At 44.7% G+C, this 17609-nt stretch overlaps 1 protein-coding gene, 1 non-coding gene and 1 pseudogene across 3 annotated transcripts in view; 2 read left to right on the top strand and 1 right to left on the bottom strand.

The window, feature by feature from the left end:
* The window catches only part of SMCHD1 (structural maintenance of chromosomes flexible hinge domain containing 1), a 148451-nt gene extending 147213 nt beyond the window's left edge, over positions 1-1238 (bottom strand). For both annotated transcript variants that reach the window (XM_007974511.3, XM_037982471.2), the window contains exon 1: positions 877-1238. In XM_007974511.3, coding sequence (XP_007972702.3) covers positions 877-1062 — 186 coding nt within the window. In that variant the 5' untranslated portion in view covers positions 1063-1238. The remainder of the gene's footprint in view (positions 1-876) is intronic.
* A 2087-nt stretch (positions 1239-3325) lies between these two features.
* Positions 3326-4441, top strand: LOC140709007 (chromobox protein homolog 3-like; annotated as a pseudogene).
* Positions 4442-8388: 3947 nt separating this feature from the next.
* Positions 8389-8495, top strand: LOC119618739 (U6 spliceosomal RNA). The gene has a single exon (XR_005235099.2). It is a non-coding gene; the product is annotated as a U6 spliceosomal RNA (small nuclear RNA).
* Positions 8496-17609: the final 9114 nt, after the last annotated feature.

The raw sequence follows: 17609 nt of genomic DNA, 5'->3' as shown, positions 1-17609 counted from the left end.
TCCTTTTTTTTCCTTGGAAGCTAAGTGTTCTCAACAGCTTAAAAAGGGACCTCAAGTGGTTAATTCAGAGCATGACAATATTCCTCCTTCAAAGCTCAGGCAATGCCACCACCTCATATCTATAAAGTACATCAGTTTAAAGCAGATTTCCCTACACGTTGATTTTTAAAGCAAACCAATACACGGGGTAGAGACGTTCTCTGGTGTCCCGCCGTCACCCACACCAACCTCTGACTCGGTTTAGGAATTCCCAAGGGTTAGGGCTCAGCACATCAGAAGGCCAGCTCTACCTGCAGAGCTGACCTGGGCAAGTGTCTCCGTGCGGAAGGACTCCCCTCCACCCGGCCCCGCCCCAGAAGGACCTGCAACCTTGACAGGGCAACCCGGGGACACCCCGCATCATCTAACGAACTTGGGGGAGATCGACTCCAGGAATTTCACAACTTCTCACCGTCGCAACACTCACAACAGAGCCCCTGGGTGTTAACTCCCTTCTCTCGTTTTAAAAAAGTTACAAAGTAAAAACAGACACCAACGGCTTTCCCTAGACGGCAGGGCCGCGATCGGGCTAAGCGCGCCCAGGGCCCACACACGCTGAGCTCTCAACCCGGGGCCGCAAGGCCTCCCGAGGAAGGAGCGGAGGCAGAGGGAAGGCCACGGAGGAGCCGGCTCTGCGCTCCGAGGCCCGGGCCAGGGCCCGCCCGACGCGTCCGGCCACCAGGTCACGGACATGGCGGGCACCTGGGAGGGAGAAGCCAAGGCCGCAGGACCAGGACCGGGTGACAGGTTTATTGCCTTCGGTGAGCAAGCTGGGTTTCTCGTCACCCTCCCACCCCCAGGTCTACACGCGCATCCCTTCCTCGCCCCCTCGCGTACCTGACACACAGAGGCGCGAAATCCCGCGTAGTCCGAGCGCTCCCCGACCTGCAGAGACCGGTCCCCGAGCTCGGACTCCTTTTCGCGCCGGTCAAACAAGTACACCGTCCTGTGGCCGACGCCTCCGCCATCCTCCTTAGTCCCCACAGAGGCCCCGCCGGGCCCGCCGCCGTCCGCCGCTGCCATATTGGGGAGAAGGAGAAAAGACAGCGATGCTGGCCGCCGCCAGGCTCAGGGCTGAGGTGCGCGCTCCACGCGGCGCCTCAGCTCCAGCTCCCGGGGCGGCTCGAGGCCTCGGCCCGGCGCGCTGCAGCTCCTCCTCAGCGGCGGCGGCCGAGCAGCGGCAGACGCGAGGATCACCCGGGAACCGATTCAAACGCGCTCCTGCCCGTGCACCACGTCACTTCCGCGCCCCGCCACTCCTGAGGAGAAGGGGACGCGCTGCGCGCTCCTCACCGGGCCCGGGCCCAGCGCCTATCGCCGCCTACGCGAGCCTCCCGGTGCGACCTGCGACCAGAGCCGCCGCCGGGACTGTGGCGCAGGAGGAAGAGGGGTGGCGGGTGGCGGGCGGCAGCGAGGGGGCGGGGCGAGTCCAGCAGGCCGCGCGGGCAGGGGCGGGGCTTCTCCGCGCGCGCGCGCCCGGGGCCCGCCTCGTCGGTCCTCGCGGAGTTGGTGAGAGGTTGAGTCCTTCGCGGGCGCCTGCGCTCTGCGGGTTGTCCTCAGAAGCCGAGCCTGGAGAGCAGGGCTCCGGGGCAGCCGGGGAATCTCCCGAAGAACTGTGTTCTTTCGGCGGAAAGGGCCCCGCAGGCTTCCCGCCTCGCCATGATCCTGACTGAGCTTATAGGTGTCGAGCTCGCGGCGCCGCGCCGTCTGGCTAAGCCCTCTGCGGCTGGGTCGCGTGGACGCGGTGGCGGGAAGCTTCAGGGCCGCGGTACTCGCCGGGTGCAGAGTCCCCCGAAGCGAGCACCGCGAAGCTGGTCCGTGAGAACGTCAGAAGGGCACTCTGTGACATCACAGCGTCCCCCGCCCGCACCCTCTGGGGTCCCTGGAGCGCCGACGGCATTCGGGGTGCGGGGGTGACTCCAGCGCCCTAGTTTTCTCGCTACCTGCGCTTCGCGGTCTCCCACGTACCTGTAAATTGTGAAAGAATCCACGCCACAGTTACTAGGGTTAAATTAGATCTTCGCAAAATTCTTAGGGCCTAATGCGTTTTCAATAAAAGCCTTTAATCGTCATTACTGGGCAACGTTTCTTTATCCTTTTCGTGGCCAGGTAGTGCCTTAACTCAACAAATAAAATGCCATTGTTAGAGGACTAGGTTTACTCTCCAATTAAAGAAGTCGTGACTATTGTATACTTGAGAGTGATATGTAAATTCAGAAACCCAAAGGTAGCAGATAGAGGGGTTTTTCAAATCTCAGAATATAAGCCTGGATAATAGTGCGTTTTCTGTTTTACTAGGTTTGCTAAAACCTTGTATGGACAGACTTACAAAGTGTTATGTTAGAAACCTAGATTTGCTTGTTGATGTCGACGTTTCAAGGTCGTGGCGTATGTATGTATAATTGACTACACATATGCTAGAGGTGGACACCAATTGGAACGAAATTGTGAAGGCGTGTTTGGGGAACATAAATCGTTTGGCTAGAAGTGGGGAAAACTGAGCGGTAGATGGTGGAAGATAAAATTGGAAAGACATAAATTATGGCCAAATGATGTTTATGTTCCTTAAGGTGGAGGTGGAGGAAGAGAAAACAAAAAAGTAATCCCCGATTCTAATGGGATTTCTTTGAAGTCTGATGTTTTATTTACCTTTCAAATTCATGCGAATGTCTCTTTCCATTCCTTTATATAGCGGTGTTTGAGTTAAATGACTCAAGGAAAAACACAGATTGTTTTTCTAATTCTTAGTTAATGGGTAAGATGAATTGCCTCTCTGCTTCAGCAAATTGAGATTAGAGCTGGAGGTTCGTCATCAGGGCAATTTCTCATTTCTCTGTAATACCAAATTATACAAGCACGCCTCTTTCCATGTCTTTAGAAGAGATTTCAGGATCATCTCTAAGAGATTTTTTTTTTAAATGGTGCCAGAGAAGTGTACTGCAGTATTATGGGCAGCTCTTAGTGGTAACATTGATGTCTTATCTTGTTGAGAGATCGAGTCTGAATCAGTTTATTAATGGCAGTATGGCATCACTTTTGTTCTCAGAATATCAAACAATTTTTTTATCAAAGAAAGATGATGAGTTTGTTATTTATTTAATTTTCATCACAAGTAAATAAAAGCGTTTGAAATGACCCAGTTCCTTAATTAGTTCTCTTCAATTGACTCTTAATTTTTATTTTAATTAGCTATCTTTCTACAGAGTAAAATATTTAAGTGGCCTTGTATCATTTATTGCTACATAACAAACTTCCCCCAAATTTAGTGGTCCCTGAAGAAGTTCCCCATTCCCTTCCTCCTTGGATTTAGCTCAAGCGTCAGTCAGGCAGCACAGACCCAGACCAGGTGCAGCTCAGAGGTGGTGAACAATAGCTCTTCATGTCTGCAATTAAAAATGGCCTCCAGTAAAACTACAGTTGTCCTTTGGTATCCTTGTGAAATTGGTTGCTAGGCCAGGACCCCCATGGATAGGAAAATCCAAGGCTGCTCAAGTCCCTCATATAAAATGGCGAAGTATTTGCATACAACCTACAGACATTCTCCTGCATACTTTAAATCATGTCTAGATTACTTATAATACCTAATACAATATAAATGCTATGTAAATGGGTTGTTATACTGTATGGTTTTCATTTGTATTTTTTTGTTGTTTTATTGTGATTTTAAAATATGTTCTATCCTCAGTTGATAGAATCCAGGCAGGCGTAACCTAAGGATACTGAGGGCCACAGTACATTGCAAAAAAAAAAAAGAAACAAAAGACTTAATGGAAAAGGTATAAAAGCTGATGGAGCAGAGCCTGAGGATTTTATGGTGGAAAAAGTACTACACCAAGGTGTGGTGAATGGGAAGGTAGAATATTCCCTGAAACGGAACGGATTTACACTTGCTGACAATAATTGAGAACCTGAAGAAAACTTAGATTTTCCTAAGTTAATTGAACTGTTTCTTAATCCTCAAAAAAACTGGTAAAGGAAAAGATAGTACAAAAAGAAAATCTTTATCCGATAGTGAATCTGATGACAGCAAATGAAAGGGATGCTACTGAAAAACCAGGAGACTCTTGATCCTAAGTAAACAATTGGTGCCACAGACTGCAGTGAAGAATTAATGTTTCTAATGGAATAGAAAGATTCCGATGAGGCCGACGTGGTGCTGGCAAAGAGGCAAACACGAAGTGTCCTCAAATTGCAAATTATTTTTATGAAGAGAGACTAACTTGGCATTCCTGTCCAGAAGATGAAACTCAAAAATTGTTGCACTGCAGTATACTGCCATATAGTGTGTGTGTGCGTGTGTAAAACCTAGGTCTTGACTTTCTTATTAGTGTGAAATATTCTATTTTTAAAAAAAATAGAGATAGAGTCTCACTATGTTGCCCAGGTTGGTCTCAAACTCTGGGCTCAAGTGTTCCTCCTGCCTTGGCTTCCCAAAAGTGCTGGGACTACAGATACGAGCCACCGTGCCCAGCCAGCTATTTTCTAATGAAATCTATTTTCTACTTCAAAATCTTGTTTTGAAGTAGAATCGAGAGAGTTTTGGGGGTTTATTTGTTTTGGGGATTTGTTGGGGGGTTTTCATCAATAGCACTTGATACTTTTGAACATGTAGAAAAAAGCTTTCTGTAGATGCTTCATTTACCAGAAAAGAATATTTGATTCCATGGTGTATTATTTCCTCTGCATTGGAGAACAGCTTTTCTAAATGTTGGGAACATTTTCCATAATCGTTACTCAATCATAACTTGTGTTTAACCTATAATGCCTAAAGCTATTCTGAATTTTTGTTTGTTTGTGTATATGTAAATACATACATACATAGTTGTGGTTTTGTTTTTTACATGACCTAAGAAATGGCATTTCACAATCACGGGTAAATTCAAGTTTTCTTCTGGAATGCCATCATTCTAAGCAGCCCAAGGAATAGATCACCTTAAGTTAAAATTTTTCCTAAAGCCACAATGTTTCAAATTGAATAATTTGTAATTAATTGGCCAAGTTAAATGCAATGTAAACAATTTAAATTGTACAATTTAAAGAAGCCAAATCAGAGCCGGGTGCGGTGGCTCATGCCTGTAATCCCAGCACTTTGGGAGGCCAGGCGGGCTGATCACCTGAGGTCGGGAGTTCAAGACCAGCCTGACCAACATGGAGAAACCCCATCTCCCCTAAAAATACTAAATTAGCCGGGCATGGTGGTGCATGTCTATAATCTTAGCTACTTGGGAGGCTGAGGCAGGAGAACTACTTGAACCCGGGAGGCAGAGGTTGCGGTGAACTGAGATCGCACCATTGCACTCCAGGGTGGGCAATAAGAACAAAACTCCTTCTCAAAAAAAGGAAGTCAAGTCAGAGTCCATAATGTCTACAGCTATAGTCATATAAAAGCAACAGTTTATTTGCAAAACCTTCTAAAAGGAGAAATTTTATCACCAGCAACCTCCCTACTCAGATGAGGAAACCAGACAGTTACTGATGTGGCTTTTTTTTTTTTTAGATGGTCTTGTAATGTTGCCAAGACTGGTGTGCTATGGTACAGTTATAGCTAACTGCAGCCTTGAACTCCTGGGTTCAAGCAATCCTTCCACCTCAGCCTCCCAAGTAGCTAGGATTACAGGCACATGCCACCACACCCAGCTAATTTTAAAATTTCTTTGTAGAGATAGGGTCTTGCTTTCTTTTCCAAGCTGCTCTTGAACTCTCGGCCTTGAGTGACCCTCCCACCTCAGCCTCCCAAAGTGCTGGGATTGCAGACATAAACCACCACTCTCAGTCCCATACTGGTGTGTTTTAATTAGTCAAGCAAGGCTTAGCTAAGTGGGCATTTGAAGATTCCTTCTGAAGAACCATTTCTTTACAAAAAGTTGAAAATCTTATGCTATATTGGCCAAAAGGTCATAATTCATGGAATGTCTTTGTTCATGAAACTAAATAGATGGTTAGAGATGTTGCTGTTTAAGACCTGGTGGAGGCCGGGCGCGGTGGCTCAAGCCTGTAATCCCAGCGCTTTGGGAGGCCGAGACGGGCGGATCACGAGGTCAGGAGATCAAGACCATCCTGGCTAACCCGGTGAAACCCCGTCTCTAGTTAAAAATACAAAAAAAATAGCCGGGCGAGGTGGCGAGCGTCTGTAGTCCCAGCTACTCGGGAGGCTGAGGCAGGAGAATGGCGTAAACCCGGGAAGCGGAGCTTGCAGTGAGCCGAGATCTGGCCACTGCACTCCAGCCTGGGCGACAGAGCAAGACTCCGTCTCAAACAAAAAAAAAAAAAAAAAAAAGGCCTGGTGGCATACATGGGTGAACAATTGCAATGTAAACTCTTGACTTGCATGCTTTTTCTTTACCTCAACCCATTGATTACATGTAGGCTCAATCATTTCACTATTTAGGTTACTGGTTCAGAAGAAGCCAGGAAAAACAATAACACTATAGTAATAAGAATGTTGCCTGAGTGTGTATTGCTTACTTTCTTGTAGATACTGCTGAATAGCGATCAATACGTAGCTTTATATTTTTAAAAATAAATGACTTAGTGGCTTAAATAGGAATTATTTATTTGCTTGTGATCGACAATTTGGGCTAAGCTCAGCTGAACAGATCTTCTGCTGGCCTCACTTGAGATCACTTCAGCTTCAGTCAGCTGGTAGCTTTACCAAGGCTGGATGGCTCACAATGGCCTCACTCACATGGCTGGCAGTTAGCTGAGTCTGTTGGTTAGAGCGCCTCAATTTTCCTCTAGTAGGCATCTTTAATAGCATAGCTTGGTTTCTTACTTGGTTGTCACAGCATTCCAAAAGAAAAGGCTTCAGTGTGCAAGTGCTTATGGAAGCTCTGCTTGCATAACATTTTCTTTCTTTCTTTCTTTCTTTTTTTTTTTGAGACAGAGTCCCACTGTGTCACCCAGGCTGGAGTGCAGTGCGCAGTCTCGGCTCACTGCAGCCCCTGTCTCCTGAGTTCAAACAATTCTTCTACCTCAGCCTCCTTAGTAGCTGAGAGTATAGGTGTGCGCCACCATGCCGGGCTAATTTTTGTATTTTTAGTAGAGATGAGAGTTCACCACGTTGGCCAGGCTGGTCTCCAACTCCGATCCACCTGCTTCAGCCTCCCAAAATGCTGGGATTACAGGTGTGAGCCACTGCACCCAGTCTGCATCATGTTTTCTTTTTTTTTTCTTTTCGATTGATATGAAGTCTCTTGTCCCCAGGCTGGAGTGCAATGGCGTGATCTCCGCTCACTGCAACCTCCACCTCCCGGGTTCAAGTGATTCTCCTGCCTCATCCTCCCTAATAGCTGGGATTACAGGTGTGTGCCACCATACTCGGCTAATTTTTGTGTTTTTAGTAGAGACAGGGTTTCACCATGTTGGCCAGGCAGGTCTCGAACTCCTGACCTCAGGTGATCCGCCTCCCTCGGCCTCCCAAAGTGTTGGGATTACAGGTGTGAGCCACCGTGCCTGGCCTACATTTTCTAATGTCCCGCTGGCCAAAGCTAGTCATGCAGCCAAATCCCTGTGTCATCCAGTCCCACAACAGAGGTAGGCTTACAAAAATCCCGATAGGGAGAATAGCGCTGTATCTGTATATTGAAATGAGAAGAGTTTGAAAAAGTATTGTAGATATATGGTAGCTGGCAAAAAGAAGGAAAATAGGCCGGGCGCGGTGGCTCAAGCCTGTAATCCCAGCACTTTGGGAGGCCGAGACGGGCGGATCACGAGGTCAGGAGATCGAGACCATCCTGGCTAACATGGTGAAACCCCGTCTCTACTAAAAATACAAAAAAAAAAATAAGCCGGGCGAGGTGGCGGGCGCCTGTAGTCCCAGCTGCTCGGGAGGCTGAGGCAGGAGAATTGCGCGAACCCGGGAGGCGGAGCTTGCAGTGAGCAGAGAGCGGGCCACTGCACTCCAGCCTGGGTGACAGAGCGAGACTCCGTCTCAAAAAAAAAAAAAAAAAAAAAAAAAAGGAGGAAAACAAAAAGCAGTCTTGTTAGGATTTGCTGATGAGATTAAATTTCCCCCAAATAAAAATACCTAGAAAATTGTGCTTGCTGCCGGGCGCGGTGGCTCACGCCTGTAATCCCAGCACTTTGGGAGGCCGAGGCGGGTGGATCACAAGGTCAGGAGATCGAGACCATGGTGAAACCCCGTCTCTACTAAAAAATAGCTAAAAATTAGCCGCGCGCAGTGGCGGGCGCCTGTAGTCCCAGCTACTTGGGAGGCTGAGGCAGGAGAATGGCGTGAACCCGGGAGGCGGAGCTTGCAGTGAGCCGAGATTGCGCCACTGCACTCCAGCCTGGGCGACAGAGCGAGACTCCGTCTCAAAAAAAAAAAAAAAAAAAAAAAAAAAGAAAATTGTGCTTGCTTTGGCAGCACATATACTAAAATGGGAATGATACAGAGAAGATTAGCATGGTCCCTGCACTAGGATTACACACAAATTCCTGAAACATTCCGTATTATAAAAAAATAAACATACCTAGAAAATAAAGGGCAAGGGCCGGGCGTAGTGGCTTACACCTGTAATACCAGCACTTTGGGAGGCCGAGATGGGCAGATCACGAGTTCAAGAGATCAAGAGCATCCTGGCCAACATGGTGAAACCCCGTCTGTACTGAAAATGCAAAAATTAGCTGGGCATGGTGGCGTGCTTCTGCAGTCCCAGCTACTCGAGAGAATTGCCTGAACCTGCGAGGCACAGGTTGCAGTGAGCTGAGATCGCGCCACTGCATTCCAGCCTGGCGACAGAGCGAGACTCTGTCTCAAAAATAAATAAATAAATAAATAAATAAGGGCAAGGAAAGTGATTTTGGGGGGTTATTTTTTATTTTGCCCATTTGTGGGGAATTCTACAGGATGAAAGTGACTTTTTAAATACCTCTATCTTCTCAAATTTATTTATTTTTGTTATTTCTAGACAGATAAGAACAATTTTAGCGACATGAATTCAGGTTTTGCCAGTTAAAATACTTTCTGTAATGTGATTTGTGACTTTGAGCCCCAAATCTACCAAACTGGTAGAGAACATTTTGGAGTTCCTTCATTCCCAGTTTTTATTTGTTTTTGTTTTTGAAAAAGGATCTCATTCTGTCTCTCAGGCTGGAGTGCAGTGTCACAATCTCAGCTCACTGCAGCCTCTACTTCCTGGGCTCAAACCATCCTCCCACCTTGGCCTCCTGAGTAGCTGGGACCACAGTTGTGCACCACCATGCCCGTCTAATTTTTGCGTTTTTTGTAGAGATGGGTTTTCACCATGTTGTCCAGGCTGGTCTTGAACTCCTGAGCTCAAGTGAGCCAACCACCTCAGCCTCCCAAAATGCTGGGATTACAGGCATGAGCTGCTGTGCCCAGCCTCATTCCCAATTTTAACAAGTTCAATGCTCTGGGTGGTAGGGGTAGAGGCTCATCGATGTCTACAAGGCGGGCTCTTTAGATCTAGTGGCTTCTTGCTGCTTTTGTGCTGCTTGGGACATAGGCACCATTTGCAAGGGGTATTTTTAATCTCATTTGCCTATATATACCTGTAGTATTTGGGGGAGGGGAGAACCAGGCCATTTTACCACCCTACGGGAAATCTCTTTTTTAATCTGGGTAAAATCCTTTGCCTTTCTTTTCCTTCAAGGCAGTCTGTCAATGCCTATAAATCCTTTTCTCAGCCAGGTGTGGTAGCTCATGCCTGTAATCCCAGCACTCTGGGATACTGAGGCGGGTGGATCACCTGAGGTCAGGAATTTGAGACCAGCCTGGCCAACATGGCGAAACCCCATCTCTACTAAATTAAAAATTAGCCAGTTGTGGTGGTGCATGCCTGTAGTCCCAGCTAATCGAGAGGCTGAGGCAGAAGAATTGCTTGAACCAGGGAGGCAGAGAGGTTGCGGTATGCCGAGATGGTGCCACTGCACTTCTGCCTGGGCACAGAGCCAGACTCCGTCTCAAAAAACAAACAAAAAAAAAGGCGCAAGCCATGAATAAGCATTTCACAGAAGAGGAAACACAATTAGGAAATAAATACGTGAAAAGGTGCTCAACCTTTTTTTTTTTTTTTTTTTTTGAGACAGTCTTGCTCGATCATCCAGGCTGTAGTGCAACAGTGTAATCTTGGTTTACTGCAACTTCCGCAGTTGAAAAAAAAATGTTTTCATTACCTGTTTGATTATGCTTTTATTTTGATTGTAAAGCACTGATTATTTTTCCTTCAAAAATCCATGTAGTTAGACCAAGGCGGGCAGATCACCTGAGGTCAGGAGTTCAAGACCAGTCTGACCAACATGGAGAAACTCCGTCTCTACTAAAAACACAAAATTAGCCGGGCGTGGTGGCACATGCCTGTAATTTCAGCTACTCCTGAGGCTGAGGAAAGAGAATCGCTTGAACCTGGGAGGAAACTCTAATTGTGTCTCCTCTTCTATGCAGTTGCAGTGAGCCGAGATCACGCCATTGCACTCCAGCCTGGACAACAGTAGGAGACTCTGTCTCAAAAAAAAAAAAAAAAAAAAAAAAAAAATCCATGTAGTTGATTTTTTCCTTATATATGAAAAATGGTACTTAGAATTTACTGAGTTCTTAAGCCGTCAGTACCTCTGCAAACACTTTACATTTGCTTGTTCAGTCTGTTTCTACATTTTTAGATCATGAAATATTTCATACATACAAGAGTATACATAATCTAAATGTCTCTGAAAAGACAAACACATCTGTAGCTACCATTAACTTAAAAAAAAAAAGCATTACTGATACTTTAAAGGCCCCAGTAAGCCCCTTCCAAAATGACATCTCTCTACTACTGAAGTATTCTCTATTCTGAAATTTGTTGGTATTTCTTTTCCTTCTGTTTGTAATAAATTATTTAGTTTTTGAGTTTTTGAACTATGTGTACATATATACATTCTTCTGCTCATTTTTTGTTCATCATATTTGTAAGATTCAATAATGTTGCTGCAAGTTACTGTAGTTCATTCTTTTTTTATTCTGTTTTACTGTTATATAGTATTTCTTGATATGAGTACACCACTGTTTTTCCATTCTCCTATCAATGAACATTTAAATTATTTCCAGGTCTTTGGTTTCTTTGTTTGCTTTTACTTTTTAGAAATCAAGCTTCTATGAGTATGTTTCTGTTGTATCCTGATGTTCTTATGCAGTGGATATAATATTGCATAGGTTATATATCAAGTGTCATAGAATATGGCTAATTCATACACTTACCTGATAACGCCGAATTATTTTCCAGCGGTGTAGAAGACCTGCTGCTCCACTACCTTGTCAACACATGGGAGTGTTTTACTTTTGAAAATTTCTGTCAATCTGGTAGATGTGAAATAGTACCTCATTGTGGTTTAATTTGCACCTACCTCATTATAAATGAGATTGAGGCTGGGCATGGTGGATCACACCTGTAATCTCAGCACTTTGTGAGACCAAGGCAGGCAGATCAACTGAGGCTAGGAGTTCGAGACCAGCCTAGCCAACATGGCGAAACCCCAACTCTACTAAAAATTCAAAAAAGTAGCCAGTGTGCTGGCACCTGCCTGTAATCCCATTTACTTCGGCGGCTAAGGCACGAAAGTTGCTTTAGTCTGGGAGGCGGAAGTTGCAGTAAGCCGAGATTACACTGTTGCACTCCAGCCTGGATCACAGAGCAAGACTCTGTCTCAAAAAAAAAAAAAAAAAAAAGATTGAGCACCTTTTCATATGTTTATTTCCTAATTGTGTTTCCTCTTCTATGAAATGCTTGTTCATGGCTTGTGCCTTTTTTTTGTTTGTTTTTTGAGACAGAGTCTGGCTCTGTGCCCAGGCTGGAGTGCAATGGCACGATCTCGGCTCACTGCAACCTCCACCTCTCTGGTTCAAGCGATTCTCCTGCCTCAACCTCCTGAGGAGCTGGGACTACAGGCACGCGCCACCACGCCGAGCTGATTTTTGTATTTTTAGTAGAGACAGGGTTTCACCATTTTGGCCAGGATGGTTTCAATCTCTTGACCTCATGATCCACCCGCCTTAGCCTCCCAAAGTGCTGGGATTACAGGCATGAGCCACCGCGCCTGGCCTCGTTGTTGTTGTTGTTGTTGTTTTACACAGGGTCTTGCTGTGTTGCCTGGGCTGGAGTGCAGTGGCACAATCAGGCTCACTGCAGCCTCAGCCTCCTGGCTCAAGGTATTCTCCCACCTTAGCCTCCCAAGTAACTGGGGCTACAGGTGCAGGCCACCACACCTGGCTGAATGTGCCGTTTTTTTGATGAAATTACTTGATTTTTTCCTATCGATTTTTTTAAAGTTCTCTACATATTGTGGATACTCAAATTTTGTTGGTTATGTCTATATAACATCTTTTCCCAGTTTGTGATTTGTAATTTCCCTTTCTTTGTGAGACCTTTTAATGAATGGTAGTTCTTGCTCTTAGTATGTTTGAACTTACCAAATTATTTCCATTACGATTTGTACTTTTTGGTCTCTAAAAACTCCTCTAATACCAAGGCATTTTCAAATTTAATTTAATTTAATTTATTTATTTATCTATTTTGAGACGGGGTTTCACTCTTGTTGCCCAGGCTGGAGTGCAGTGGCTCGATCTCGGCTCACTGCAACCTCTGCTTCCCGGGTTCAAGCAATTCTCCTGCCTCAGCCTCCCAAGTAGCTGGGATTACAGGCACCTGCCACCACGCCCAGCTAATTCTTATATTTTTAGTAGAGATGGGGTTTCACCATGTTGACCAGGCTGGTCTGGAACTCTTGACCTCAGGTGATCCACCCACCTTGGCCTCCCAAGGTGCTGGGATTACAGTCATGAGCCACCGTGCCTGGCCTCAAATTTTATTTTTGAAGTTTAAGATTTTTCTATTAAAAACACTTAATGGCCAGGCATGGTGGCTCACGCCTGTAATCCATCCCAGCACTTTGGTAGGCCAAGGAGGGCAGATCATCTGAGATCAGGAGTTCGAGACCAGCCTGGCCAACATGGAGAAACCCCATCTCTACTAAAAATACAGAAATAGCTGGTTGCATTGGCATACGCCTGTAGTCCCAGGTAGTCAAGAGGTTGAGGCAGGAGAATCATTTGAACCTGGGAGGCGGAAGTTGCAGTGAGCCGAGATCGTGCCACTGCACTCTAGTCTGGGTGACAGAGACCAGACTCTGCCTAAAAAAAAAAAAACATTATTCCTTAAGTTGTACAAAGTTGATTTTTATGTATTACATCAAAAGGGGCTCCAACTCCTTTTTTTTTTTCAAATTGTCTGATCATTTATTGAATAGTCTGTGTTTCCCCTGCTGTATTATGTGTGATTTATTGTTACATACCAAGTTTCCATAAATGCATACCTCTGTTCCTGGATTGTCTAGCCTGTTTGGTTGGTCAATTTTTTTAATCCTCTCTACTAATACTACACTTCCTTAATTACTCTAGCTGTATTATATTTTGATGTCCGCTGGTGCAAACCACCTCATCTTATTCCTTTTCGGGAGTGTCATGTAGTTGGTTTTGCTTTGTTTTTATGCCATTGCTGCCTTAAAGATATGTGGTTGTTTTTTTTAGGTATCACTTGTGATAAATTCCTCCTCTTTTCGCTCAGTGTTTTCTCACACAAGAGACACTTGGAATTATGGTCAACTGTGTTTCCATAATAGTAATACCTGAGGTTCAATAAAAACCTGAGTACATCATAAGCTTTCTAAATTGACTAGTATTACTTTGTAAATTGCTTACCGAATGCTTAGTTGTGGTTGGAAAGCTGCTGTTTATTTCCACATCAAGCTCATTATCAGATCCCACAACCCTTGATATTTCATCGTGTTCATAATTACCCTGTGCATTCTGATTCAATTATAGCACTAATAGACCAGGTTCCCTAACAACACAGAAAGACTAAGTTTTTAAATCACTCACTGCTTATATAAAATTTTCTCCTTCTTGGCTTTTCATGGGTTTCACCCAACTGAATTAAATAGGAAAACATGATTCTGCTAATTTCACTTGCATATATACACACGTGGCAGAAATTTTCAAGACAAATAAAATTGGGAACTTCTCCCCTGGCCCCAAATTCTAAAAGTAAAATTGACCCTCTGGACTAGAATAATGTATGGCTTTATCCTGTGACTTCCTCACCCCCTTGTATCCCAAATTGAGAAGCATGGCTCTTGGCAGTCAGAAACAATAAAAAATTTTTATAAGTGGGTATGGCATAATAAGATCTATCCTAAAAATAAAACTCTGGCAAGAGTGGAAAGGAGGGACACCATTTTGTGCATACTTTAAACCTTAGTTAGATGATAAAGTGACAGTTATTAAAGATCTATCATCATTCATCCATTCAGCAAACACATATTGTGTGGAAAGTGAGATAACAAATCAAAGTCTGTCTTCATGGTGCTCACATTCTATAGGGGGAGACAGAATGAATTAACAAATATACAGAATGTCAGGTGGAGATCAACATGCTGTGGAGAAAAATAAAGGATGCAGAGTGCTAGGGGCTGGATGGTCACACTTTGATATAAAGTCAGAGAAGATCTCTCTGATAAGGTGGCATTGTTAAGACACCTTTCTTAAGTTGAGCAGAAGGCTAAAGGAAGTAAAGGAGCAAGTTGTGTAACAATCTAGGAGACAGGTGTTCCTGGCAGGGGGAAAACCAGTGCAAAGATCAGAGTTTTGGCAGGATGGTGTGATACAGTTACAGAGCAGGCAATCAGAGAGATCAATGGGGAAGAGCGGGATTATGTGAAGGAAAGATCATGCAGAGCCTCGGAGGCCATTGTGATAATTTTGGCATTCACCTCGAATGACATGGGATGTGTTGGAAGACTTGAAGTAGAGGTGTGGTATGGTCTGACATATTTTTACAGAGAACTACTCTGACTGCTCTGTTGAAGATACACTGTCAGGGGCCAAATGCAGAAGCCAGCCTACCTGTTCAGAAGGTGATTCAATAATCCGGGTACAAGATAGTGAGGACATGAGCTGGGCTGGCAGTGGTGGAGCTGAGCAGAAGGGGTCAGATTTTTAAGGGGCAACTGACAGATGCATTCAGAGATCAAATGCGGGGTATATGAAAGAGAGAGTGGTTAAGTCAATCTCCAAAATCTGTGGCTCCCGGGGAGGTATTGTGCATACTTGCATATTTTTGGCTATCCAGCATCTCAGTCCCTTCCGATGTTTGGGGGATTCCCCATCATATAAATCTAAGGGGCAGACAGAGCCCACCTCCCACTGAAAGAGGCCAGATGCTCCTTTTTCCAGTCTCCTCTGCAGCCGAGATGTAAGCACATGAATAGGCCTCAGTCTATCAGAGATTAATGGGGCAGCCGCACCTGTATCCAGTTTGTGGCGGCAATAGAGGCATGCATACCTTAGGGTGGAATCATGTTAGCTGTGCAAGGGACAGGTAGCAGTGGTGTCCTCATGGAACCAGTTCATGATTTTAGCTATACTTCTGACTATGTAGCTTTCAAGTCAGATTGGCCAAACTCCCAGCAAAGCCACAAGCTACCCAACTTCCTAGCCACAAATAATATTTCTACTTTTAAATGAATCAGAGGTGGTTTCTTTTCTGTGTAACTAAAAACCCTGATTTATCCACCAAGAACTGATATTCTACTGTGAATGTTGTCATAATAATAACTGTCATTCATTGAGTGAGCGAGGCACTTATTTCAATGAATTCTGTTAGATGAATATCCCTGTTTGAGAAGTGAGGATGCTGAGATGTAAAGGACAAACCATCAGGCCAGGCACAGTGGTTAACGCCTGGAATCCCAGCACTTTGGGAGGCTGAGGTGGGCAGATCACTTAACCTCAGGAGTTCAAGACCAGCCTGGCCAACATGGCAAAATCTCATCTCTACTAAAAATACAAAAATTAGCTGGCCATGGTGGCGCATGCCTGTAACCCCATCTACTTTGGGGGCTGAGGCAGGAGCATCACTTGAGCCTGGGAGATGGAGGTTGCAGTGAGCCGGGATTGCGCCACCGCACTCCAGCCTGGGTGACAGAGTGAGACTCCATCTCAAAAAAAAAAAAAAAAAAAAAAAATCTAAGTTTATTTGGCTCCAAAACCTGGACACTACAAATAACCTCATTTGAGGTTCATAAAATATGAACTGAGCCATTTTTACATTAATTCAGCTTTCTCCATGACTTATATATGTATTCACAACAAATTCTCAACTTTCCTTGAAATCCTCTGAAACTATGTATAGGATTTAATGCTGAAATATTAAGACGTATCATTGTTTTGAAAACATTATCATAGTCTGGTGAGGGTCATAAATCAAGTTCAAAATAAATTCTAATGTTTGTTAGTATTGTTTGAAATTTGGGCAAAATTAGTTAAGTTTTTTCTGAGTTTCACCTTTAAAAGACCTTGTTTTGGTCAATTAGAAGTTGGAGGCAAGGTGCTTTATCAGTAAATATACTGAGCTCCTTCTCAGATGGTATCAATTACCAGAAACATTAAATACTGTGGTTGATTGAAACTTATGCTATTTTAAATAATTAAACAGCTATAGTTCCCCAAGGATGAGGGATTTCAATATTTGAAACACACTGCTGGAAAATAACGTGGTGCTTGCAAACAAGAGGTATGACTATGAAGAAATGAAACTGATTATCAGAAAAGAAACTGAAACTGTGGTTTGTGAGCCTAGAGAAGAAGTACTCACAGGAGGGGTGCGTTATAATATTTTTATTTGCACAGCATTAAAGAGGCAACATGGTGTTAGGGACAAGTAAATTGAACTGGGAATGAGGACATGTGCTCCCAGGTGCCAAACCTAATCTCTTTCTAGCTAGCTATGCAACAAAGGGCAATTCAATGAGCACTGAACACAAGATTAGAAAGACAGATTAAAACAAACAAAAGAAAACAGGCACAAAAACAGAAATAACTGTGACACTTTATTACAAGTATTCATTCATTGGCCGGGCGTGGGGGCTCACGCCTGTAATCCCAACACTTTGGGAGGCTGAGGTGGGTGGATCACGAGGTCAGGAGTTCAAGACCAGCCTGGCCAACATGGTGAAACCCCGTTTCTACTAAAAATACAAAAATTAGCCAGTTGTGGTGGCAGGCACCTGTAATCCCAGCTACTCCGGAGGCTGAAGCAGAGAATTGCTTGAACCCAGGAGCCGAGATCGCGCCACTGCACTTCAGCCTGGGTAACAGAACAGGACTCCATCTAAAAAAAAAAAAAAAAAAAAAGCATTCATTTATTTATTACCTAATTCAGCACTTGTCAGTCAAAAACCTATTGTGAGCCAGGTACTGGGGCTTCAAAGATGAACAAGAACAAGGGGTCCCCACCAAAGAGCAAACTGCCCAGGGAATAATGACTGGAGACTCTGCTCTGGTCTTCAGCCTCCCTGCAGGGCTGACATCATCACCTCCCTTCAACAGGATTCCATCTCCCCTTTCTTTGGCCCTGTTCAGCTCTTTCCTCCTCTACCAACCACCTCCCTACACCTTTAGTTTAACTGGCTCAATTTAAACATTATTTCCCCAAATAAGACCTTCCTGTCCTACACTGCCTTCTCCACCCTATCTTCACCCACACCTCTGGGCCAGAATGATCTTCAGAAGCCTCAGA

Source organism: Chlorocebus sabaeus, chromosome 18 (genome assembly GCF_047675955.1).
Source record: "Chlorocebus sabaeus isolate Y175 chromosome 18, mChlSab1.0.hap1, whole genome shotgun sequence".
In the NCBI taxonomy this organism is placed as follows: Eukaryota; Metazoa; Chordata; class Mammalia; order Primates; family Cercopithecidae; genus Chlorocebus; species Chlorocebus sabaeus.
The sequence above is the reverse complement of the archived record's forward strand: the minus strand, read 5'-3'. Positions and strand labels throughout refer to the sequence as shown.